The sequence below is a fragment of the Xiphophorus maculatus genome, chromosome 4 (assembly GCF_002775205.1).
Source record: "Xiphophorus maculatus strain JP 163 A chromosome 4, X_maculatus-5.0-male, whole genome shotgun sequence".
NCBI lineage: Eukaryota > Metazoa > Chordata > Actinopteri > Cyprinodontiformes > Poeciliidae > Xiphophorus > Xiphophorus maculatus.
The window spans coordinates 29,810,410-29,837,775 of NC_036446.1; the positions used below are offsets into that span (position 1 = coordinate 29,810,410).

Consider the following 27,366-nt stretch of genomic DNA (forward strand, 5'->3'; position numbering starts at 1 on the left):
ATTTTCTTTCCAGGAATTCGTCAGACATACCATTGGAGGGCTGTTGTCGATCACGCTGACCACCTGGATTTCAATCCCCTCCTCATCCAAGTCTTTCAGAAGTCGCATCATGTCACTGACAGCCATCCATTTGGTGTCTTTGTCACCCACGGCAACAATGTAGTCGCCCTCCTTCAGTCCATCGGTCTTAAAAGACATGGACGAGACAAGAGTCAGACACTGGATTTTAAAGACAACGACATATTCACAGAGAATGTCTTTAAGGACTTCCATCTTGTTTCGTCCCTTAAGGCAGCTAAAATCAGCAGACAGGTAGGGGTGTGTGTAAGAGTGTGTCTTTTTCTGAGTGGGTCCACACCCACAGGCAAGAGTTGAACCGTGTCTGTCTAATTGCTTGATTTACATTTGCATGAGCTGGTCGATAACTCTTCAAAATCAGCTGCCTGAGAAAAAAAAAAAAAGCCTTCTGAATGCTTTATTAAAGAGTTGCTAAGAGTTTGGTCTGGTAAAGCTTATGCCTTACAACTAATCTGTTTCTCTGGATCTCCTGCGCAGCTTATTAAGGAATGCTTTTTGTTAGCACATCTTAATGAGCTGTCAGGCTGCAGAGGATTGCAGGGCGTAAATACTCCCCGTTTCTTAATTTAATTAAGTGGCCAGAGTGTCAGGAGGGAGGAGGGGAGCGCCTTCCAACATTTTTAGACGCAAATCCCGTTGAGCTTACGGAGCCAGATTTCATTTGAATCAAATGCCCACAAAACCGGTAGGAGTGTTTGGAATTAGTCCATATTTCCTGTCCGAAAAAAGCCGACTCAAACTGAGCTGGTCGTTTAATTATCGTGCAAAGAGTTTAGAACTAGAACTAGAGGACCCTTCACACTTCATAAACTTTAAGCCTAAGAATTGTCAAAGTACAAAATGCAAATAAATTAGAACAGGTCCTTCCAATGGTTTGTTAAAGTAGGTCATATTACAGCAGACTTATTTGACATGAAAACAGTAAATTCTCTGCCATATACAACTGATGACTCAGCATATGCAACCGCCCCCTCTGTAAAGGCTGTAAATGGAAAACTGACTGCTAGGCAAAAAAAAAAGCCCTAATGGAAATATGTCAAAGGAGTGAGCGCTCTTACTTTCCTCAAAGCTCTGTGAAAATAAATAGGTCTGCAGGACAGATTTCTCTCCTTTAACACAGTCAAGATTATTAAACTAGAAAGCTGGTTTTAAGAAAAGGAGTAACTCAAAACTGAGGGGTTGGAACAACAAAATTTATATTTAGGAGAGTGTTTCCAGGAAATTAAATCAATCATTTTACTTTAATTTGTACTTTTTATGATTCAGCATGAAAACCTCCGCTGATATCAGTAAGGAAATTATTGCATCTCTCTCAAAACACGTCACCTGCATTGTCTATAAATGACAAATAGCTTTAGCAATAACACCACTTTTCTCAATATGTGAGGCAAGTGAAGGAGTAAGTTTTGACAGTAGCTGCGTTTCCATTACATATGTGCGCAAACCTTTGTAGAGATTCTGCTAATGTTAAAAAAACACCACCATTTCGCACCTGCAGTGTTTCCATTAAGTAAAAAACGCAATTAAAATCATATGCGAGTAAGTCTGTTCATGCAATAAATCACACAAAAAACATGTCTTGCTATGATCCTCCAAATGCTTCCTGTTGTCTTGATCATGTGACTCGTGTGATGCAAGAAAAGTGTTTCCTTTGCAATTTTGTGAAATAAACCAATTTTGATTTGACAAAAGAAAAAGAAAACAACACCTCATCCTAGCAGCAAAACATTTCATTGAAATTGAAAGATTCTTTTTTTAATTGCCGTGTTTCCATAAACAAATTTATTTTCAAAATATGAATTTGAGCAATTATATGGTCAATGGAAATGGAACTGGTGTTAATTGACTATCAGCTTGGCTGTAACCAAGAAAAACAACATGCAGTGACAAAGCTAACCTATGATACGTTTTTGAGTTTGAGTACACAAATAAAGTAATCATTTAGGTCAAAACTGATTCCAACATCTACTTAAATGCCACGAGAATTTGACATTTTGAATAAAACTTCTAGGCATAAGTGGTCAATCACTGCTGTGGTGCATTACAGCTAGACTCACTTCCACTCAAAGTACTTTTAAATCCCTGGGTAGCATGCCGGTTTGTTGGGTATCCAAGCTAGCCCCTCTAAGACAACTTCTCTTCTGACTTCCTCCTCCTGTCTGGATACATTTATATGTACATCTTCACCTTATAAACTTACATTTGAGTTTCTGACCGAGTTCTTTACTTTTGTCTTGGGTGGGCAGTGCCTTAGCGTTCCAAATGTAACATAATTAGTCGTGTGCAGCCAGATGTAAAGAATGCAGTTTAACTTACGGCGGCGCGGCACAGAGGGTCCAGTGAGACCACCTGAACTGGTGCCTCTCCTTTCAGTGTGAAACCCAGGTCTCTGTCCTCTGCACAAACTCGGATTTTCCTCGGGGCCGTCCACTTCTGCTTGGCCGAGAAGACCGCCAGAGGGCCCTGAGTGGACACAAGGTGGAAATGCTTAGGTTAATTAGATTTATTTATTTTCAATTTAAAAGGTCCTGTTGGGTTTTGTAATGGGGTAAAACTGAAATTCCAGGTTCTTGTGTCCTCATTGACACATGACCTGTTGAGACACGGCGGTCAGGGGCAAATTCCTGTGTAGTTCTGTCAAGATTCTTGTACGCCAAGTCACACAGAGAGCAATCATATACATTCTCTCTTCAGTAACCACGAGCATCTGTGTTATCAGGTTTCTGTGTAACGCACTCAGACGTATGAATTTTATCAACATGCTTTCAGAAAGTGAAACATTTTCAAAGTACTTTGCTTTTTTACTTGCATAGGGCTGCAGCTACTGATTATTTTAGTACAAGAATAATCAAATTTCAAAATTCAACCACTTGTCATTTTTTATGCAACATTAGAAATACATTAAAACATGAAAAACAAATGTTTCAATTTCCTTTTTCCGGATAAGAAAATAAACATTTTATTGCCTAAAATGCAACAACATAGCATTCCTTAAGTAAGTCTGAACCAGGTGAAGCTAAAGCTACACCATTTGAGGAGTCTTGGCTAAAACATATGTAAAAACAAAAAGGTGTTTTTATCTTAAATACAAAACATGCATATTTTTTGTGTAGTTTTGGATTAATACTCTGAATATCTTGGGGTTTTTTTCACCAAATGACTTTTTTGAGTTTGTATACTCCAGTTAATGCTTAATCAACTAACTTACTTGATGATTATTTCAATAATCGATTAATTGCGATTAATCCAATTGTTTCAGCTTATTCAGTCATTCCAAATGTATTAATAAGCATAAATGAGAATAAAAAAATTATAAAAAGATCCTCCTTACAATGTCATGTCTCAGGAAAGTTTACAAGATCCAAAGGTTTACTTTCTGTTACACTTGTGACTTTATTGTTTCATAGATGAAGATCGGGTTTGGCCGTCATAAATGTAACTGTTTTTGTAAAACTGTTTAACACCAGAGAAGTTCACACACTTATAGGAGCAATAAATTTGATTACAAGAAAAGATTCTTTTAGCTCCAAAGTTATTATTTATTGTTCTAAATCCAGCAATCCTCTTTATCTTTCTAAGGATGACAATCCTGGGCTTAAACTGCTAGTAAATAGGTGGCTTGGATTTTATGACAGGAACAACAGAAGTCCTTCTGTTCTGAGGCTTTACCACCTGCTGACTGAAACTGATGCCTGCATTTTATCAGCATAGCTGTAAACTGGGTTTACCCATACCATCACTATTACATAGTAAATAGTGACATTCCTTCATGCATTTAGCATGAGATCCAAAAGGAATCAGAAACTGAATGTTTAGACGTGAGGAGTTTAGGAATCACTGTGGAGAGTAAATGGAATAAGAGAAATGTTCCACATTTTCTCACATTACAACCACAAACGTCAATCTATTCCAATGAATGTGAAGTAATAGACTAACAATAGTTGTACATAAATGTCTATAAAGTTTGTTGTACATTCCCGATCCGCCCCACAGAGTCGATGCTTTGCTTTGTACAACCACTTCTTGCTGATGTTCTTTCAAAAATGGCCGACTTCTTGTCACTTTCCCCCTAAAAGTCAGATGTGTATGGATGTCAATGTCAATGTCAAATTTATTTACATGGCACTTTAAAAACAGGTTTAAAACGGCACCAAATGCTGCACAAAAACAATAATAAAATAAGTTGATGAAAAGAAAAAGAGAAATAATACAAGAAAAAAAATCTATATATACTGTTAAAAAAATATGAGTAATAATAAGTTTTTTCAAAAAGTCACAACAGAAGAGCTACAGTATCCATTGAATGCCAAAGAATAAAAATAAGTTTTAAGAAGTGATTTAAAATGATCCAGACTGTGGACAGATCTAATCTGGAAAGGTAGAATATTTCAGAGAACAGGACGGGATATTCGTTTGGTCTCTCTGGATCTCTTGCAGTTACTTTTAGGCCTGTTCTCTGATTAATGAATGTCACACCTTATGCACCATTTTTTGTACGTCTGTCACGTAGCATTTCATTCAAACACATTGACGTTGGTGGTTGTAATGCGAGAAAATGTGAAAAAGTCTGAGTATGATTGATAGGAAATTTCAAACAATATCCTTAACCAGATATCACAAAGAGAATTCAAAATAGCAATACTAACCCACAACATGTTCCACCTCTCTCTGTTTCCTCAATTTATACCGTAGTAACCAAAATAAGGCTTAAACCACGCTCAGCCCATTTCCATTCATGGTTAGTGTTAGTTTGGCATTTGTTGTTTTGGATGAAAGTCCAGGAGGCTTTGGGAATGACATGTCTTTAAACACACGATTAAATGTCCCAGAGCTCCCTGGAGACTCACCCTTGGTTGGTTGTATTCAGAAATGATAAAAAAAAAAAAAAAAGTCAAAGTCTGTTTGTGTTCAATTCTAAGCAGATCCTTAATGGTAAAAACACACAAATCCACAGACATTTTATACCACTTGATGAATAAACCAACCAGGAAAAAAAAACAACAGGAAAAATAGCAATGTGAGTAAAAGAATATTAGTAACCCACATACCAGCCTCTGGAAAAAGTCGGTGACTTTCACCTTTGTGGCAGCAGGAAGCTCCATTTCTGCTTTGTGCTCCGTTTTAGCTGAGGGGAGAGAAAGAGGAAAAACAATGAGGTCATTTACATCCGCCGTCCTGCAGGGAGGAGTACAGGGGAGGTCAAGAGAATAACTACTGCGTCACCTAACAGTCACTTATCAAAGCTAATAAAACTGCAGCAGGTGTGGACACCATGAAAGTCAACACAATGGTTTCTGAGCTCGGGAAGCGTTTGTTGTGGAGACGCTCCAGGTCATTGTTCTGTCGCCAAGTCAATCACAGGGAGTTTTTTCTCCCTCTTAACGCAAGAACACAGACAGACTGCATTCCTCGAATCTCATCTTAACCTCCTGTGCTAAAGCAAACAGGATATTTGCTTCTTTTTTTTTTTCTAAAAAGAAAACACCCCCAGGACTCACAGATGATGTCTGGAGCTTCGACATAGTCAACGAACTCTTCCTCGTTGTCGTAGTCGCTGTACTTGTCAAGTGAGCGCCGGTGGCTGGCTTTTAGAATTTCCTGCAGAGCCTCCAGCTTCTCCAGGTGCTGGCAAAGGCTGTAGTTCCTCAGAGCCTCTTCGTGACCCGAGATGGCACGGCGAATGTGAGCTTTACCTGGAAAAATACACAAAATATAGTCAAAAATGAACAGCCGTTTGTGTTGCCGGGGCAGCCTCTAGTGTAATCCCATCAAGTTGATTCCCACTGCTGTTATTCGCTTACCAATCCGTTCACGTTCGTCTTTGTTCTTCAGGATGCCGAGTGGGGAGCATCCCTCGGGGAGCTGATCGTACACCTGAGATAAGGTCTTCTCCTGCTGGTCCTCGTCGTCGTTGGGACCCACTAAACGCAGAGGAGAGAAACAATCCGTCACTTCAACCCTGAAAACCTACTACTTTGTGTTGGTCGATCATATAAAATCCCAACAAAATATATTGAAGTATGTGGTTGTGATGTGGCAAAATTAGAAAAAAAAAGCTATGAATTTTGCTGAATTCTGTAGATATTAAAATTAAACAGCAATCATTTCTTTACTAAGAAGCTCATCAATTTCTTTTAAAATTTCATAAGTGCTTATAAGCTGTCATCTACATATTCTGGACAGAACTTTCTCTGGGTTTGGATCACACAGCTCGCCTCACTGAGGCAGAACCATTTGCTGGTGTTTGTGTTTCATCTCCGTTCCACTGCTGCCATCATTCACTGACGTTTCTTGCTTGGAAATTAACCTCTCTCCACGGTTCTGTGGTTAACTGCTTTATTTTCCTCGTCTGCCAGGAATTTGTTAATGAGCTGCCAGATTCAAAGCAGCTTAGTTTCCATGTCATTATCTGTAGTTGTGTCCTAGTCCAAGAAGTTTCTAATGTTTTCGTGTGCTCCGATGAAACTTTCAGCTTGGCCTCTTCAGAATGTGAATTAGCTTCAACATAGACAAAGGGGATTCAGTTGGATTGTGGATTAGAAAATAAACCACAAACTTCTTTTTTTTTTAATTATAAAGAATGAAATATGACATCTACAAGAAATCAGAACTAATCAATCACCGCTGTTACACAACCAGTAGAGTTACAAAACCGACAACATTGCTATCAACCACAGAACGCTTTTTTCCTCTGGAGTTATTTTTTTTATCCACTGGACAGAGATATAAAGAAATAATCCTGCAACATTGTAACTTTTCTCCAGAATTTGTTTTTTGTACTTTAAATTCCTCCCTTGCCTTCCCCTCTCCACTCTCTGTTGATCACGGTTTCTGCAGACAAAGCTTCTGAATTGTGTGTGTGTGTGAATCCTTAAATAGCTGTTGTGTAATAGTGCAAGGGCTCACTGTAGTTCAGTTCACTCATCTGGCAAGACCCACAGTAGCTCACACAGAATTAAAGGCAAAGAGCAGAACATTCAATAATGTTTTCTACATGAGGCAGAACCAATTTGTTTTGTTAAAGAAACAACAGATTGTACAATAAGAAATCCTGTTTTTTTTGTAAAAGTACATTCTCTCTGTTACATCTTTCAAAGCTCCAAAAACGTTCCCAGAAAGGTTTTCTTACACTCATGATCCAGCAATGCTGACGCTAAAAAGTGGTGCGCCATGGCTCGGTAGTGGTTGGTTTTGACCTGTGACATGGTGGACCAGAAGAGCGGCACGTTGTCTTTTATTGGCGTCTGGACCATGAACTGATGGACCTGATCGTAGATTTCCGAGACCTGGCAGGAGGAAGACAATGGAGGAGTGAAAAAAAACAGACTCTTGTGACCAGCACATTATGGACACTTCATGAATGTTTGTACGCTACTTACCTTGGCAGCCTCCTGGGCCATTTTAATCAGGGAGGTGAACTGGTTCAGTACCCCCGGCAGAGCATTCTTCTCAAAGAGGCACTCCTGCGCCTGGGCAATCATCAGCTGGATCAGCATGCTGACCATGGCCGGACTCATGTCGTAGCTCGGGGTGTGGGTGAAGGTTGCCTTGAGGTGACTTAGCATGCCTGAGGGGAGAGGTTTGAGTTAACAGAAACCTAAGCAAAACCCAAGCGGCTTCAAAACATTTATGTTCTGCTTTCAACCTCCATTTAATCAATCAATCAATCAATCAATCAAATTTTATTTGTATAGCACATTTCAGCAGCAAGGCATTTCAAAGTGCTTTACACATAAACACAGAATCACAATGCAATATAGAATCAATCATTAAGTAAAGTTACATCAATAAATTTGTAATTGATTACATTTCAAATACAATTCTAAACAGGTGGGTTTTCAGTTGAGATTTAAAAGAAGTCAGTGTTTCAGCTGTTATACAGTTTTCTGGAAGTTTGTTCCAAATTCGTGGTGCATAGATGCTGAAAGCTGCTTCTCCTCGTTTGGTTCTGGTTCTGGGGATGCAGAGCAGACCAGAACCGGAAGACCTGAGAGGTCTGGAAGGTTGATACAATAAAAGCATATCTTTAATGTATTGTGGTGCTAAGCCGTTCAGTGATTTATAAACTAACAACAGTATTTTAATGGAACATTCTGGGTTAGAAAACGTCAACAACTTTTCAGGAAGCCTCCAGGTAAAATTAAGAAGCTAAATTTTTTAGAGAAGCATCTGTTTTTGTAATGTTAGCCACACTAGCTAGGCTAACTGTTAATTCAACATGGTAAAGGCCGCTTTTTTGTAATATTAGCCACACTAGCCAGGGAAATTACTAGTAGAACATGGTAAAGGTTGTTTTTTTTGTAATGTTAGGCCCACTAGCTGCGCTAACTTAGGAGATGCTAAAAAACAGCTTAGAAGGTGACCTCTACAATAATGTCTTTGTTTTAAGGTACGAAATTGCTTGTTTTTAGCGACTGCTCTCTTACACTCAAACGGCGTGACATCACTTCTGCTCCTAACATAATATTTTACCACTCACTACAGAAAGGCTAGACAACTTATTTTGAACTGTGCTCCCATTTTCCACTATAATAGTTCTTATAGTAATCAGTAATTGACAAACTGGTATTAAATAAAACTGAGATTCTACTTTTTCAATCTTTCAAAGTATTCTGCTTCAACCTTTGATTAATGGTAGACTTCATACGAATAATGGTAGTCCTAAAACATATTCAATAGTTTTAACAAAACTGAAACAAATAAATAGATGCGACTCAAACAGCAATTTGTTCTGAAGTACTTGACCTGTTTATTTTATTGTTATTCATCTGATAATTATATAAATCAAAAGGTTCCTCCCAGAACGCAGTAGGATTATCAGTTTTTCCAACAAGCCAGTGTGTATTTTGTTTTGTTAGATTAGCTAGTAGCAACAGAAAGCTATTTATTACTTAGTAACAGAGAACTAGATTGCTAGGACACATTATGCAACATGGTTTCTCCTACAATTCTTTAGAGCACTGAAGCAAATCCAACATATATTTAGATGTGTACATAAATAAATGCTCAGCAATTGTCAGCTCTCAGTTTAGTTTTGCTGCGTGCACAATGTTCCCTGTCACAACATAAGTGCTTTAGTTACTATAACTCAAAAAAAGATTCATCAAAGCGAGAAAAGCGAAGCCAAGTTGCGAGCTGTAATTACAGTGAAAGACCAGCCGTACAGCAGAGCCATATATCTATCAAGATCTGACGGCGATTCTTGAAAACCTTTGAGCTACTTTGTGTGTCTGATGCTTTTTTGGACTGGAGCCACATGACAAGGAGCCAGAAACATCATCTGCATTCATTCTTCCTCTTGACACGGACACCAGAGGGCGGCGGCGGCGGCTGGCTGATAAGCTGACACGAGCGTCGACGAACTTTATCTCAGTAGCATGTTATTGTGTCCTTACTGCCATTGTGTACGGTACAAAGAAACACCAACATTTCATGGAAGTGTTTAGGGAGGCTGCTATTTTTAAAAGAATTGTAGCTGACAGTTTCTTTCACCGTTTCACTCTGGAGTTGCAAACGCAAACTCCCCCCTGGGCTGACTTCCACGTCGTTACAGGTTAATGCGGTCAAAGTGAAAATGTACCTGCGGCTCTTTGAAAAGACGAGATGGCCTCCTGCAAGCCCGCTACTGTCTGCCGGTCGCTTCTGGTGCCGATCTGGGAGTACAGAGCGGCCAAGTTGAAGACCATGCTGGCCTTCTCTAGAGACAGGTTCTGCTGGCAGACGGGAACGCCTGTGAAGGAGTCGTACCTGCAGGAAAGAAGACGACCCTCATCACCATTTACAGCTCAATTTGGAGCATAAACATAATTTTACAAGTGGCTTAAAATACATAAAAGAGTCAAGGCATAGTCTAAAACGTCTTTACTAAAACCTTCACTTTATTTTGAGACATGTTTTTCATATTAGCAGCAGCTTTTATGTCATTTCTGCCTTTTTATTTCCACAACTAGAACCTCTCATTGCACAGGAAGACAAACAGCTGGTACCAACCTAAATCTTTCTCATTTAAAGCTCCTATAAGCAAGCGAGGCTTTAGGTAGGGATATACCAGCTGATCCACAGGCTTAAGGAGGTGTCAGAATACTTGAAGACTGAAAACCCCCAACATGGCAGCTGATTTAGGAGATTCCTGCTCTCTGTCTTCTTCATTTATGTAGCACTTTGCTTTTTTAAGGCAGAAACTATGGAAATTAAGGTACCGTAATCGTTTGGTTCGTTTTAAACGCACATCGTGTTTGTTAGTTTTTCATAATTGCAAAAGCTGAGCCTGTCACAATAACAAATTTTGCTGGACGATAAATTGTCCCAGTGATTATTGCGATAAATGATAATATTGTTGTTTTGAAACCATTTTCAAGTAATATCTTGATAACGGCATCATAATGCAAGTTCATCGCCTCAAAGACCAATAAACTTTAACATAAAAAACACTTGGCACTGGAACTGGAAGACATTTTAGGTAAGGGAAGGTAATTTTATTTATATAGCGCATTTTAAATATCCAAAATAAAACAAAACAACCAAAAATAATACATAAAACAGAAACAAACACATACAACTAAAACCATAAATAAAATGTGTCATGAAGTCTCTGTAAACAAAATTGCCTTTCAAAAATGATTAATCAATTATGGAGCTCATTTTAATTTATTATGTGATTAATTGGTTTTTGCGACAGGTTACGTTACTCACAAAGTTCTGCGTATTTTATTAGGAGATAGAGCATAACTGTGTAGTGGAAACCAATAAATATATGGCTTCTGTTTATTCAACCTTCGCTGAGTGAATATTTTGTGGAGCCTCCTAAAGCATGATGCTGCCACCACCATGTTTCACTATGAGATCCGGTGTGCCCAGTTAGTTTTCTACTGTGCTTCCCATGTAGACAACAACGTTCCAAAGCATCTTTCACTTGTTTGCTTATTTCTGGGTTACTTTTGTGTAACCCAGAAAAGTTACACAATCCCATAAAACGGCAATAAAATACATTTGGGTTTGTTGTGACATGGCAAAATGTAAAAATGTTTAAATGGTATGAATGATTTTGATTTTTGTAAAGCAGAATACTTAGTAATACCAGGTGAAGAAGATGCCCGTCTGGCGTGTCGGGGAGAAGAAGCGGTTCTCTATCAGAGGAAGGTGGCTGTAGTATTTTGCGAGCAGCTCCACCCCAGTTTCGTTTCGGCTTGGTGTTCTGCAGGCCTAAGGCATAAAAAAAATGTAATTTAATACAGTAGTAATAATAAACCTGTAGAAGTGAGGATGTAATATTCTCACTCAAACTCTCAAAGACTAGTCTTTTTTTTTTTTTTTGAAAAAAGGAAAAGTATTTGAAGTTGTAGGAACACAACCGGTTATTTCCACACCTTGGGGAGTGGATATAAAGGTGGTTTTTATAGTAGAGAATTATACGTTGGGAAGAAAACATTCAAAAGCACTAACCTGTCTGAGGTCCATCAGGTCGGCGATCTCGTCTTCAAAAGTCCTTCCGTCTTCGTTGTAGTGCTCCAGGATGAAGTCCTGTCAAACACACAGGCGTCAACCCTGAGCCCAACGCATTTATTCATTCATTGCCGACATTTTGTGGGGCTTTTCTGTTCTGCTGTACACATAAGCCGAAGAATGCGTGTTAAAAGCCATCCTATTTCAGAGCCAGCCGGCTGCACCTGCTAATTAGCACAGAGATATGTGCGGAGATCAATTACTGACAGGAAACCAGACCAGGAAGCGACGAGCGATAAACGAGCCATCGTGACATTTACAAGCGGGCTTCCCCACGGCGCAGCGGAGCTCGATAATTACCCCGGCGTTCTAAGCGGCTACTGACCCGCTTTGGAACGACTTTATGGCTGTAGCTGTGCTGATAGGCAGGCGTGTAAAACGTGCAGAGGATAAAAGCTGTTTTTTGGCAGGTACTGCGACAATAACAACACACTGCTGGAATGGGCTTTGGAAATGTCCCACGCGCATTTGACGTTTAGGTAACAAAAAAACCCCACAATGCCAGATTAGAGATCAGAGCTGCTATTAATATAGCGGAGGGCGACTGGTGGTGCAGACAAATGACCCAAATCCTCAATGAAAGGAGTCTCATTTTAAATCCCAACTGAAAACATCGACTATTATAATGTGGGTCATGTTTGCAGGATGGATATTAGCATTTTAACATTGATTATTGCAGGATGGGACATCATTTTATGAAGCAATAAAAGGATCTGAATGCTATATAACAGTAAACTCAATCCTGGACAATGACGTAAAGCTAGATTTCAGCACAGCCCTAAACATGCGTTTGCTTTTCTTTAATTCTACAATACTTTTATATTTTAGGACACATATTGACATCAAGTCGCGGCGTTTGATGGTTTTATACCTTGAATGGTGCAGAGAAGTCAACTTCTTTCGTCTCCTTCAGACCCAGGGCAATCAGGGGAATGTTGGTAGTCTCCCTGTAAGCAAAACAGAAAGAAGGTTGTCTTGTGATCAACAACGTATTGGCATTCAGTTTCTATGCTCCTCTAATCCGGAAGAAACTTCCAGAAAACAAGTTAGTAAATTCAACAAACGTGACCAGTTGAAGCCAAGGCCACTAAAATAGTAAAGAGAAAACTGCATTAAACCCCATTAAACCAATCTGATTTACTTACAGCAACATCAAGGATCAGAATGTTTTTTTCCTAATCATTGCATGTTGTTAATTATTGAACCTGGGAAAAAAGGTCAACAATACTGAATAATTTGAAATAACTAAGCTGATCCAAGCAGTTCAAGCTGAGAAAGTTAACATTTTGTTGGGCCTTTATGTCGAAAATCATATTAGCGAAGCCAGGATTTGGCAGATGGTGTAGTGAACACACTCTGCAGGAGTTGGGATTTAAAGGTGAATGAGGGCCACCGACTCTCCATCAATTAATCATCCTCTCCCGCCTCCCCGCGCCCTGACTCGCTGCTTCGCTTCAGCAGCGCAGCGAAGCAAACTCCTGTAATTGCTCCTTCTTTAGAAAAAAATTCCTGTTATTAAAACCAGCTTCTAGTAAAAGCGAGACTGCACCGCGTCCTGAAACCTCTCGTTTCATCTCGGCTGGCGCCGTAATCGTTTGGAATGTGGAGCGGGAAGGACTCGGACGTCTGCTGCAGACAGACGGAGAGCAGGTTCAGCTCGTTATCGGGGCTGAAGAAATACACCGTGACAAGTACCTGCTGCCATTCACAAACCAAACAAACAAAAAAAACCTCTAAATTCTCATCAGCTTCACAGCAGAGTTAGAAACTAAAGGAGGAAATACACACACACAAAATAATTTGCAGCAATAAAGAGGTCAGGGTGTTTCCACAGGAAGTCATTGCACTCGATGTCAGAGGTACAAACTTTAAAGTGTTTTATTAGGATGTGATGTGATAGATCAATGTAAAGTAAGTAGAGCATAATTGTGAGGTAAAAGGAGAAATAATTCCATATGAATATTAAAATGTTGGCTAATTCAAGCTGAAGCCCAGAGTTTGTTTTCTAACAGACTTTTTATAGTAAACATATTTCACAAAAGGTGCCATTTACATGCAATTTTCACTAAGTGTTGGTAACAACCCAAGTAATCCATATGCAGAAACAAACCAAAACAAATAAGTTCAGAAATTAATTTATGTGAAATAATGTAAACTAAGAGTGAAAAATATTAATTTCTCCTGCGTAATAAGGAAGATGATGGCTTTCTAATCGACGCTGGATTTCAGCTGGTCTCTTGGCTTTCCATTCCTTTTTCCACCTCCCTTTCTGCGTGTGTTCAATACTTTTTCCCTCCGTCATTTCTAATTATTACACATAAATTAGTTCCTGAACTTATTTGTTTTGGTTTCTCTCCCTTCTTTTTGGAGATAAAAACATAATATGCTCCCAAATAAAATTCTGAAAGAGACGGGAAACATGAGCCAAGATGGAAACTGAACTTCAAAACAAACAAGCATAAAAACGTCATCAAAAAGTATGTCTCTGTAACCGGGGTTAAAACATGGAATAGAATGATTAAAAGCCATAAAGCGGCTTGAATATTTAAAGTTTGATTGAAACCTGTGATGCTGATTTATTTACTTTTTAATCTGTTTTTTGTTAACATTTTTCTTTTCGTCTGGACTTGTTGAGTTCATGTATTCTGTTCATTTTTATCCTGCTGCAGCTAAGAAGAGTGGAAATGGTTTATTTGTAATGAACACGTAAGAAAAGCTGAATAGCTTATGAATTATTTTTATTTGTTTTGGATTTCTTTGACTGCAGTTGGATTGTTGATTGACTAACAACTATTTGATGCATACTGATGATTCTGACGATGGCACTTGATAAAATATAATGCTACTGGTAATGTTACTGGTTTCTAAACTGGTGATTAAGACGTTTTTAACTTTTGCATTTTCATGATGTAAAGCACTTTGGATGGCCTTGTTGCCGGAAACGTGCTATACAATCAAAAATGTACAGCAATAATAATCACCTGGTGAAATTTTCATGTCAATAGCACCATCTAGAAATATGTTTAGTATGGAAAACTGTGATGTGTTAAATACTTTAACATAATTGTGATAAAATAATAATTATGCACAACCCACAAAAAGATTAGTTAGTCCTCGATGAGGCAGTCGCAAGGTTCGATTCCCGGCCTCTTGACCTTTACCGCATGTCTTCCCTCTCTCTTTTCACCTACTTTTCTGTCTTAGCATGTTCAAATAAAGGCCATAAATAAAGCCAGAAAAAGCTTTTAAAAAAAATATACGCTGAACTTTGAGGTTGTAAAGTGGCAGAACATGACCGAGTGGAAAGAACACATTTGTAATTCCCTGCAAGGTGAAGCTTCGCGTATCAACGGAGGCACAAGCTGTCCGGACTACATGCTCCGGCAAAACAACTCCTCGTACTCATTCATCGCTTTAAGATAGCGCTGCATTCCTCTGGCGCACTGGCTCAGTGAATCACTGCAGATCTTCTGCGTCAGCAGCACAGACAGCAGAGATAGGGGCTGCACGGCGATGCATCAGCGCTTGTAGATGAGATCACTCTGATCTCTGGTTTGGTTCGGCAGGGTGCAGGTCCCGGGAGGGGAGGCGTTTGTAATGCTGGGAATCTAAGATGTCAAAAGCTTCACAGAAAATTCCCTGCATTTATGCACTCTGACCGTTTGAAAGAAAGTCTTTAAGTTAAGGAAGGCGGGAAAAGCGGCAATAGGGATCACAGGTTCGACCTGATTAGATTCTCAGAGATGACAACTTGGGAAGCTTACATGCGGTAAATTTGTATCATTAATTTGGAGCGTTTTTCTGATTACAGCTGCATGTTTTGACTACTTCTGTGACTCCAGAGTTTGCAGGAGGCCCTGATCTCTCACCAGATACCAGTCTCCTCCTTCAGAGGAAGAGCACAAAAACCAACAACCTGATGCAATTTAATGAAGGTTATCTTTAGAAACTTTCTATAACAGAGAAGAGAGAGGTATATTCCAGCTAACACTTGAGATTTGCATTACATTTGACTGTGGTGAGGCCTTTAACCAGCTCCAATGAAGTCATGTTGACCTTTGTTTCCCTCTCATACAACTAGGTTGGGGAAAGACTTGCAGTAATGATGTTTCCATGGCATCAATTTTAGACACTGACATTTTTTGGGAGGCAGGACTGAAACAGTGACACCCCCAAGAGAGAGAGGTTTAGGCCATGGTCCCCTCATGTTGTCACCTCTCTTCCCCAAAAAACAATAAATTTAGAAATGTATGGGTCATTTTTAGGGTATGAAATATGAAAAAATATGGAATGACTTGAAATCTAAACAACCTGAGCTACCATTAAAAAAAAATGCCGGAAAGCATTTTGAACTGCCTTGTTGCTGAAATGTGTTTTACACATAAACCTGATTCAGAGTGAGGTATTTTTTATAGAGGTTTGATGGATGTAGAAGTTTTGAAAATCAATAGAAAATAAAGATGAACATTTATTCCTATGCATCTGGTTCTTGTCCAATATTTATGAAGCTAAAAAAAGTGTGTCAATGTACAAAATGTAAACATTGATACAAATTTTAGCTGCTTTAATAAGAATGAAACAACCACTAGTCAGATTTTAAAAAAAAGATGGTTAGAAAAGGGGAAAAGAAAAGAAAACAATTTTAAACAGGGTTTCTGCAGGTTTCACCAACTCAATTTAAGACTTTTTAAGACCATCATGGAGGTAATTTAAGACCTACGAGGAATGTATGAACTTTGTCCAGCCAATTGGCAATCTATTTGTACTTATCCATGATAGATGCATAAAAACTAGCAAAGTGAAAACGTTTTAAGGACGAGCGATTTTTAAAGCAAATGTGTTGCTGAAACTGAAACTGGGAAGAGTGACAATAAGGGACGCCATTTAGAAGACGGAGATCTCCTGGGAAAAGCCTAGAAAGGTTATGAGAGTCTTGTCTTTGTGTATTCACCACTGAGGTTGTGTTTCGAGCAGGCTAGGTCTCCACTGTGGAGATTTGTACCATCACCCCAAAGAGACAGCTGCTCACAAATCACCTAAAAGAACTTTCTCAACACATCCAAGAGCTTTTTGTTCAGGTAATGAGTATGCAAGGGCTGCTTGGTAGGGTTTGTTTGCTGGCGTGTGCGTGTATGTGTGTTTCAGGCTGTGGGAAACACAGGTGGACAGATAATGCTTGCTTCAGAGTCTTGTATTGTCAGACAGAATGGTGGGCTGGTGATTCTTTAAGAACCTGGCAGACACCGACAACAAGCCGTCTGTTCTGACCCTCCATTCACTCCTTAATCCCCAAGCCGAAGACACTGGGGAAAAACAATTTCATCCAGAAGCAGCTGCTAAACTTTCCGTGTGTTAATAATCCAAACCCCAAATGGAAAAGTATGAAGTTCAACATCAGATGAATTGCTGAGCAGAAAATCTTAAAAAAAAAAAAAAAAAAAAGAAGAATAAACCTAAGTGGGAAAGTATTTGCCTCCCTGATCGCTGCAGGGAAGGAAAGTTCATAATCTTCCACTGTTTGTGTGTATCGGTGCAGACTGACTCCCTGAATCTAGGTTAAAACCTCCTGAGTGTTGTAGGACGGCATCCATGTGGGATAAACAAAATAATCCGGGATTATCGTAGTGCCGACATGAGAGGGCGTTTTGGGTTTGTGAGGTAATTTACAAGAAAACTCGTCTAGGTCTGAGCCTGGTGCTATGTAAGTGGTCGATGTAATCAGTGCTGCGGACAAACGCGTTCAAAGTGAGTCCATTCACGAGGGGCGTTAACTTTCTGCAGAACTTTGAGATTAAAAATTGTTTGTTGTTTTTTTAAACAAAATTGAATTGACCCCAGAGACACAAATTATTTTAGGGCTAATTTTACCTATAGAAAGGAGCCTTAGCGTTTCCTCACAAAGCCAAGAACTTTGCTTTGACCTTAAAATAAGCTCAATCACCAAAACTAGAAAAAAATTAATAAAAATATGAAGTTCTGCTAAGCTAGAATTAAAAGACAAAGAATAGAAGTTGTGATTTATCTCTGTCTGACATGGCGTCCTTGTCAAGAGATTTTTATGAGCGTCTTAAAATGAGTGATTGAGCAACTCTAGTGTACAAAGGGAGGTTGTTCCAGCACTGGGAAACCTCCATCACAGGTGACTGGTAGACCTTGTAGGTCATGCTTGGAATGAAGCAAAGGGGTCAAAGGTTTATTTGAATTTGGTGCAGCAAACCATTAAAACTCTTAAAAACAAGAAATAAAACCAAGAACTGGATCCTTTGTTGAACAGGGAGCTGATTATGAGCAAATGCAATTGCACCATAAAAGCTAAAGTTCCACAGTTTGCAGGCTTGAAGCATTTTAGGTGCTTTTAAAATACGATATCAGCAATGAGGTTAGAAAAGCAGCTGTTGCTCACCATTGAAATAAGAAGAGGGAGTTCTAGAGCTAGTTTGAATTCATATATTAAACCATCCTGCCAGCATACGGGTTCGTCTCGTTGTGAGAGTAAGCAGTTCAAGGAAGCAGGATGGCGAATTACCCTCTGGCTCTGGGTGGGAGCAATCAGAGCCTATAATTACACCTGAGCATTTGCCAGCTCATTCTCTGCTGTATGCTTGCTAAACGGGAGCCAAGAGCCTCCTTCCAGGTGAGTCCTCTGGTTGAAGTGTTGATCCCCGTTGGCTGAACTGTGGCTTTGATGTGATGCGCGGGCTAAGTCACCTTTTCAAACGATGAGGAAATGCTTTGTCGCTTGATTTCCCTCCAAACATCCAGCCGCGCTTTTTAAAGCTTTTGCATTTCCTCATTGCTGTGACTCTGAAACGTTTGTGTTGGAGGTTGTGGAGGATCCTCCAGATATCCATGCTTTGTTTTCCTTCACACCACAGAAAGTTGTGAATAAACAAAATAAATGAAAAAAGAAACCAAAAAAAAAAAACTCTCAGTACCACGCACACCTCAGCAGAACACACCCAGTGATGCATCTTGCAAAAAACACCAGACGCTTAAATTGGGTTTGCATAAAGGTTCAGCTCACAATTTCCTTGTTGCTTTTTATACAGTGGCACAGAAACCCGTTAGTCTGGTTTGACATTCAAATGATCGGTCTGTCTTCAGGGTTTCTCTAAATGTCCTTCTCCTTTTGAACGTCTTCAGTCATGAAGCTACTTTTAATTAAAGAGAACTTATTAACTAAAAACAACGCATTTTAGAGACACATTTTTCCTTCTGTCAATCAACTTTACTATTCTTCCTCCGCAGGTGCTTTTAAAGGTAACTTAAGGTGAAGACACCGACTTGTCAAATAGTTGTGAAGAACCCTCAGCGCTACGTGGAGGGACGCTTTTAACATAACTACAATAGGAAACTCCACCGATTTGTGCATTTCAATGTGAATCAAAGCAACAAAAATAAACGTGTGAATGAAGACCAATAGTAATTGACAATGAAAATGCATAATTTATAAATGCCAGTAAATAGATTGCAAACAGTAGGTGTAGATGTCTTTGTGCAGCTAAACGTTCCCATTACTTTACTGTTTCTATACCTAAGGTCAGCAGGAACATATTCATAATTATAAAGGGGTCAGGAAAGGCCTCCTTACTCTGCGCTCTGATAGACGTCCACTGAGCTGTTGAGTCCTTCCAGCTGTCCCATCAGCAGCTGCAGGTTGGAGTTGACGTAGCTTAGCTCCAGAACAACCATCTCTTTAACCTTGTTGTTGTTTGTGGCCCTGCAAGGAGCAACAAACGAGAGGACAGACAAAAGCAAAGGATTAAACAGAGGATAAAAGGATACACATGCAGATAGTAATCCCCTTTAAAGTAAGGCCCGAGGCTGAACGGGAAAAGAAAACATCTATTAGTGGGACTAAAGGTTTCTGTGGCTGAATATTAAAACAAATCTCTCTCTTCCAGTAATCTGGACCATAGAACACAAACGCACACTCACATAGCATATACATTTGTCTTCACAAGGATTTTGCATTGACTTCTATTCTTTCTATAGCCTAACTTTAATGTTGTCTTGTTTTGTTGTATATTAGGTGATTAATAAAAACTTAAAACTTCACAGCAAAATAACCTTAAAGAGTGAAATAATGGCTATATTTGTGCAAGATGAGCAGTTGTGCGTCTTTGTGAAACCAACAGCAAAGGTTTCGCTGCCTGAGAGCGATAAGGTTGCCCTAGCAACTTAGGGTTGCGTTTCTTGTAACACCCATGAAGCACCTGTCTGCGGCTTTTTGTGGGAAGGAATTTATGTTTCACTGGCAGCCCTCTTAAAACAAAAACCAGCACACTGGCCCGGATACTAGCTGACAATCGCATCCCGACCAGCCATCTTATCTGCATGACCGTAACAGAGAAGATGGATGGATGCTAAACACACCTAAAACTTGTCAGGTCAGAGCCAAACTCTTTGGCACTGACACCACTCTGTAATTACAGGGTATTATTTTCAACATTAGGTGTGATATGCGATTAGGTGTCGACAGACAACTTTAAAAAAAAAAATGCAGCGATTTTTGGCTAAGAACCAGAAAAAAAGACACCATACACACGCACTGCTAGGTCTCCAGTGAGAATGTTTTTACGGTCAATTATTTCCAGTGATAGCAAAGCGTTTAAATAATAATTTCAGTAATCATTTTCATTTTGAAACATCAGTAAAACTTTTTTTTTTCTACACACAGTGCGACGTCACCCCTTCTGCCAGCATAAATACCTGCTGCTCATTACAGTAATGCTAGAAAGAAACCTGTTTACACTATAAGACTTGCTTTTCATTTCAACCCACCAACAGCTTTATTTTTTTTTTAAATCTCGGTTTAGGGGGGAAAAAAACTGGGTTGAAGAGGTGGATGTGCTGTGGGTTGGAAAAAAGTGATGCAGAAAACCTGACCATAAGCTGTTATTAAAGTCCAATTTCAATATCAAATATCACCCAGCAGTGTGTGGGAACCAGACAGGAAGCCAGCAAGTGTGGCTTTACACAAGGATTTTCCCCCATCCTCTTCTCTGGAAAAGCCGTTTTATACGTTTGGCACCTTGACATTATTGTCTTGAGGAAAAGATGCCGAGCTCTGATACAGGACAGGACAAAAGTTTGTAACTTTAAACAGGGCGACCCACGCAATCCTTTTTGTCCGTTCTCCTGTGATAAATATCTTCTAATTCTCCATAATAACTTTTCAACACAAACAAAAACAATCCTGGTTCAAATTTTAAATGAAGCATCATTAAAAGAGAAGAGTTGTGGTTTTAAAAGTGCAACAGTGGAAGAAAGACGAAAAAGAGAAAGAAAAGAAGAGAGAGAAACTGGTCAGACCAGACAGACTCCACCTGTTGCTGATTGGGAGAGGAATGCAGAACAATGGAAAAGAGGCAAAAGAAAGGTGTACTGATGTCAGCCAATGACAAATACTGTCACCTAGAAAGTACCATGGCAACATCACATTTTGCCTACAACTCTTCCAGATAGTATTTACTGAAGATGTGTCTGGTCATTTTTAAACATTTTAAAATGGTTTCAATAGCTGTTTTCTAAATGTCCTATTTGTTGTTTCTTACTTATTACGTTTTCTATTGAAATTCACAATTATTCTTATTACTAAAAACATCCCTCTTTTTTTTTCTGTTCAAATTGTCAACCCGCCACAGTGGCAGGTGCATTGCTCCAATTTACAAGCCACTTCATACTTTTACCTGCATTTGGCCAGAGGCGGGTACTAATTTCCACCCCTGGTTTAGAGTGGTTAATAGAAAGACAGACAGACAGACAGACAGGATGTGCACAACGGCCTCTTGCCCCCAGCCTTCGCGTCAGTAAGTTATGCGAGGTACCAGAGGAATGTCGGGCCTCTGCAGGTTCCAGACAGGTAAAGTCAGACCTTTACCAGTAAACACTGAGCCTTGTTTATCTGTAGTTGCTACATCAGATAATTCCCAGCGACTTTGTCGCTATATTAAGATGAAAAAGAAATCGGCATTGGCCAAAATGCATATCGGTAGGTTGAGGTTTTTGAAACCCCAACATTGAACACACCAGCCTAGTGAATTCACAGTGAAAAAAGACTTTGGGTTGGTCATTGTCAGTATCAGTGACAATGACACTGAGTGATTGTTTTAATCAAGTGATTAAACAATCAATCACTTGATTGTTTAACCTCAATCATCACTTGATTGATGTTTAACAATCAAGTCAGATAAGACACAAAAGAATGAAAAGCCATTTAAAAAGGAAACTGTATTTTCTACCAAGGTATACACTAAAGTTCAGTTCCTGGTTATTTAGTTTCCAGGTTTCTTACTTTTCATCGTTTCAGCTCTGAGGAAAAGCTCAGAGCTGACTTCTGCAAATACCTGGAAGCCTGAAGGTATCGATACAGAAATACTGCTCTTTTCATCTGTTTGAATGTTCAACTTCTGTCCGTTACAGAAGATCTAGATTTAGAAAGGTTTTAGAAACCTTTTCAAAATCTCACAATAAAGCTAAAGACCTGGATTCTCTAACAAACACACAGGGAGACAGTTCTTCTGATCATCAAAACTAACTGCACTACTTGTGAAATAGATTATGCAAAGTATATCTTAAAACATCAAATTCAAACCACCGTCTTTGTGGCAAATTATCCAACAGCTGTCACTTGCTTTTGCAGTGACCGCTGCAAAAGCGAAGATGCACAGTTGCTTTTTTTTGTTGTTGCAAAAGCAGAAGCTTCAGCTTCAGTGTTTGGACTTTTGACAGCTGAATGTTGCTGGATCAGTAAGCTTGACTTTCCTTGTTATGATGGAAACTTTCTGCCAAACCTGCAAAGAACACAAGGTTTTTGTGAACCAGCAACAAATGGCTAGAAATAGCTTTATGACGCATAAAGCTATTCATATCAGACTTTTTCTTAAATTTTTGTCATTTACATGAATATATACATTCTAGCTGTCAGATTTCCGAAATGTACTCTAGGACTCTAGGCTCTGATTGTATTATTTTAAACTCTATTCATGGTATACTCAGACATAACTGAATATATTATATATAATAATATATTATCGTTCTAGGCAACACTTTTTTCTTTATTGCTTTATAGGCAACTTATATTGCTAAATGTTGCCTATAAAAACTTATAGCAATACATCTCATTCAAATCAGCTAAAAAGCGTCAAACACTCAGACTGTGGGGAACGAATATAAAAATTACATTTCTGTAAGTCTCTCATTAAAAATTAGAAAAATACACTCCTACTGCTTACGTGCTTGTTCGTATTTTTATCTCACGACCATATTTTTATTAAAGGGACTTAAACTCCCTTTAAGTCATAAATACTGACTTAAAGGGAGTTTAAATGATTTACAGTATTTAATAGAATACAAAGATAGCCAGATGTCTTTTTTTGAGGACTATATAAAATAAATGCAAAAATAAAGGTCTATAAATATTACCTGGTTTATGTTTTGGGCAGAAAAGGCACAGCGTGTGGAGTTGTTAATAAATTCAATGTCATAATTAAGACAAAATTATAAAAAAAAAAAAAAAAAATCACTGTATTATTTATGTAGGTTCACTGGTAATATCAGATCTTCCTCTGGTTCTATGGAGGAAAATCTGTATCATCCCAAAACAGGAAAATTGGTGTAAAATATTAATTTACACTAATTAATATGTGGATGAAAAAACATTTCAAGTTGTGTGTTTTTCAAAACTCCAATCTAAATCAATCTCCAAGCTTTCCTCCATGGAAACCCATGTTGTGTAGCAACAGGAGAAAATAACATTTGAAAAGAGCAAACAAAACCAGGAGTGTGATTGCAAGGGGCTTTTTTGGTAGCCTGATCAAAGCAGCAGGTTCATGAGCAAAAATGTTGTGACTCTTTTTTTCTTCTTCTTCTCTTTAGTGTGAATCACAGTGACTCTTTGTTTTCAGGCTAAATGGAATGCTCCTGTTTCAGAGCTTTATCATCCAATCCCCACAATGACAGAGGAGCGCAGGGGTGCAGCCAAGCGTGTCAAAATGGAAAACAAGTTGGAGTTTACTTGAGTTCACTTATGGTGCAAAAAAATTACATAATTATTGCAATGTTTCCACCTTAGGTGACACATGCAAAAATCACAGTTTGCATGTGTCACCGTCACCGGTGAATTGGGGGTATTTTTATCCTGAGAAACGGGCGTTGTGCAACGATCCTCGCTTTGTGCAGACGCGAACAATCCATGTACAGGGGTGTTTGGCTGTGTGTGCGTGCGTGAGTTGGACCGTACTTCAGCAGATTCTCAGCTCCGGCCCTCATCCTCATCTGTTTGATGATCTGCTGGTTGAGACTGGCTCGCTGCTTCTGCAGCTTGCTCCGTCCGGTCTGCGCGAGCGGGTTGCAGCCCTGGAGGAGAAGACATGGAAACAAGAATGACAACTCAGCCAAATGCTGCCTTCAGGCAGTTCTTTTCCATTACGGTTCTGTCCGCATTGATACTGCCATGACAACTGAGAGTCCATATATCGTGCGGCTTTATTTTGCACCTGTGTGCGGTTTCTCATCAGGGTGTTATGAGCACAGGAACAATAAAATATTTCAGCAAAGTTTCTTTCATTTCTTTAATAGACGTAGCATCAAGGCACAAAAACACTAGTTTAAAAAACCACATGGTTTTGCTTCCCCATCTAACATTTAAAAGTATTTCTCTTTAATAAATGATAAGATTATAAAGATAAATGTAAGTTTGCTGTCACATAGACTGTCACTGTCTGTACAAAAGAAAGAATAAAAAGAAGGCAGTGTAGTTACAAACTCCAAGCATTACTCTATAAAGAGCAGAACAGCAACAATGTGTAGTATTTAGTAAAATATACATTTGAAAACTTGTCAAATTTAATTGGATGTGCATATTACACTTTTGCGTAAGTCAATGTATGATAAATGCTAAACGTTATTAAATACTGTAATATTTTAGCAGCAGGAGAAATTTTTCATTTTCTAATAACAATGATGTAAATAAAAACTATGATATTGTGGACATAATTCTAAAAATGGATATTTCTGTCACACTGTAAGAATCTCATACAGGCACTTCCCTATTCAGTATACACAACAGAGGTGTTGGCTCCATTATAATTTGCCTTGCAAAAACAAGCCTAGTAGAGAAACCAGTTAACCAGTCAAACCAGTTATCACAACAGACTTAAAGAATGCAATTAGGTTTATCCATGAACACCAAGTAGAGCTAGGAGTCAAAAAACACAAAAAAAGGACGCAAGAGGTTAAAAAAAAGAAACATCTATGATTTCAGAGATGAGTTCACCGTTTTTCTGTAAACAACTGATTCAGTCTTTGACTCAAGCCTGACTCAACACTAAAAGAATTTCAAATTTCACAGGTGTCCTTTCAATGGAAGTACAAAGATAATTTTAAAAAAAGCCATAATGATTTAAACATGTTTTTATTCAGTGAAGTGCCCCTTTGCTGTCAGCTGCCCAAAGGATGTGACATCATTCTGCTGGTACGGATTGTTTCTACTCATTCCTGTCATTGTAAGTGCGGTTCTCGGTGAGGGCTTTTCCTCTGACTGTCCTCTCAAATCCTTTACATTCACGTCCGAGTCATGCTGCGATGACAGAGCCTGTGTCAGAGGTTTCTGTGAAGGGAGCGGGCAGAACAGCGAGGTGGAAAGGGTCACAAAGCGCCAATGAGGCTAGCACTCGACCAAACACCACAGCCAAAGCACAATGCGCCCATTGAGGTCACAAGATTGGACCAGCGCAAACACTTCAGTGACCTGCAGGTTTAATAAGTAACCATGTATTCAAATGACTGCCCTGTTTATCAACAGAGACAGGCGCTGAGCTATTCTGGGAACAGCAACAGGATGACGAGCACGAGACTTGACAGGGTGTGCTCTGATCGTGACACACTGTCCTACCGTCGTTACGTCTCAGGTGGGGCATGTAACAGGACTGGGGAGTGGCTTGAGGCGGATGGTTGCCATAGCAGTAAGTTTCTGTCGTTTGTATATAGCAAAATAAAACGTCACTCATCGTCTGTCATCGAAGTTAGCAAGTAGTCATTAAGCAGGCTGAAGGATGTTGGAACTTGATCTGCCAAGATTCAAACTACCCACTTTTTGTTCCCCAATTTCATAAGCAACAGCTGTAATAATGTTTTTTTTTAATATACATTATACATTATACAAAAGAAAATGGAGAATCAAACACTGTAAATGTGGCTGTTTTCAAGGTTCTACTAAATTTATGTTTTTTAGTACAAGAAGCTTCGGGTCAGTTGATGGCCTCCTAACAGACATGGTATCCATATTTTACTAACTCCAATCAAAAAATAGTGTTGTAGGGTGATTTCACACCTGATAGTCCAGTGCACTCGGTTGGAATGGGGATCAAAATTGCAATATTTGTTACATTTTCAGCTGCTGCGGTTCACTTTCACACTATTTTTCACTATTATCGCCAAACGAACCGGACTTTCCAGGCAAACAAACTAGAGTTTGACTGAAGCAGAGTAAACTGGGTTGGCGTGAACACACCCCTAGTGAGGGTTTGTTCTGATAGGATAAAGACTTGGCCACCAGTACCCACCCACATGCCTAATTGAACATCAGTGACATAAATCACTTTTTGCCATGTCTGCCTCCATCTTTATTATCCCCTTTAGTACAACTAATTTCCTCGACCTGCTGGGCCGCCTGAACAGTGCAGCCTTTCTCCGTCACTGTGCTATGCACTTAATTAGAGCAAAACACAAAGGGCCGCCCAGTCCAGCATCATATCCATCACGCAGAAAATCCACTTGCAGTTGTATAACCGAGGTTTCATAAAGAACATGTGAGGCAACGTATAATGAGTTAGCTGGTTTGCACAAGTGGTGATTAACAGTGGCAATCTGCCAACAGGGGGCTTCAGGCACGACCCAGTTTTGAGCTGGAACAATCTGTTTCTTGCCGGTATAGATTACGTGTGCTCGGTATTTTCATTGTCGCTTAAGGTACATGTAGTGAAAACTAAAATCATAGGACTTGCTAGTTTCATCTGCACGTTAAAAAGCTCAAATCTTAATTTGGAGTAAATTACTGTACAAATCCATTGTTGATTATTGCTGCCCTCCTCTCCACCTCCCACTAGGTTGTCTCCACCATGACCAACGCTTGGAAGGAGCAAATGTTTCTCCCAGAAAGGGGAGCTTGCCTGGTTCGAGAACCAAGGCACATGTTGTCAATTTGTGTCTGTGGTCTGGCTGAAGGAGAGCCCCAGGCCAGATGCTACGTCAATGCTCTCTCTGGCCAAGGAGGTCGAGATGAAGAGCAGAAACATGCCGATTCGGGGGTTTTGTGCTGCCATCTTTCCATCCTGCACACATCCAGCCAGCTGGAAGATAAACTACGGACGGTCCCGAACCGCAACAGCTCCCTGGAGTATCAGTCAGACCCGATGAGGTCTTGTTAATCACTGCATCTTATTCTCACCAAGTAGAGAAAAAAAAATAAAATAAAATAAAATAAAATACTCACCAAGTTCCACGGGGGCAGAAATTTGACTGAGAAGTTTCCTAGTTGTAAATCTCTTTAAGAAGGCCAAATGAAAACATGTGGATGTAATTGTGGTTGACATGAATCTGCAAACTCTTTAATACTCAATGAAAGTGAAAAGCAAAGAGTGAGGATCATAATGAAAGTAGAGCTCAGGCTCCACATTTTTAAAGGCATTAGAAGGTTTGGTCGTGTCCTGTGGCTGTACCAGCCCCCGACGCCCACTAACCTTTTTATAGACACAGGAAGTCTCAAACCAGACAGCGTTCAAA

At 39.4% G+C, this 27,366-nt stretch overlaps 1 protein-coding gene across 2 annotated transcripts in view; it reads right to left on the minus strand.

Annotated features, from left to right (window-relative positions):
* rhpn2 (rhophilin Rho GTPase binding protein 2) overlaps positions 1-27,366 on the minus strand; it is a 31,203-nt gene that overhangs the window by 1,992 nt on the left and 1,845 nt on the right. The window contains exons 2-14 of one of the 2 annotated variants that reach the window (XM_023332306.1): positions 23,825-23,940; positions 19,172-19,300; positions 12,452-12,527; positions 11,521-11,598; positions 11,156-11,280; positions 9,659-9,825; positions 7,458-7,645; positions 7,208-7,364; positions 5,880-5,999; positions 5,577-5,771; positions 5,157-5,203; positions 2,395-2,541; positions 31-186 (exon numbers count right to left, since the gene is read on the minus strand). In XM_023332306.1, the coding sequence (XP_023188074.1) occupies positions 31-186; positions 2,395-2,541; positions 5,157-5,203; positions 5,577-5,771; positions 5,880-5,999; positions 7,208-7,364; positions 7,458-7,645; positions 9,659-9,825; positions 11,156-11,280; positions 11,521-11,598; positions 12,452-12,527; positions 19,172-19,300; positions 23,825-23,940 (1,701 nt within the window). Of the gene's footprint in view, positions 1-30; positions 187-2,394; positions 2,542-5,126; positions 5,204-5,576; positions 5,772-5,879; positions 6,000-7,207; positions 7,365-7,457; positions 7,646-9,658; positions 9,826-11,155; positions 11,281-11,520; positions 11,599-12,451; positions 12,528-19,171; positions 19,301-23,824; positions 23,941-27,366 lie in introns of both variants that reach the window. The other variant, XM_005802524.2, reaches the window with a different exon arrangement.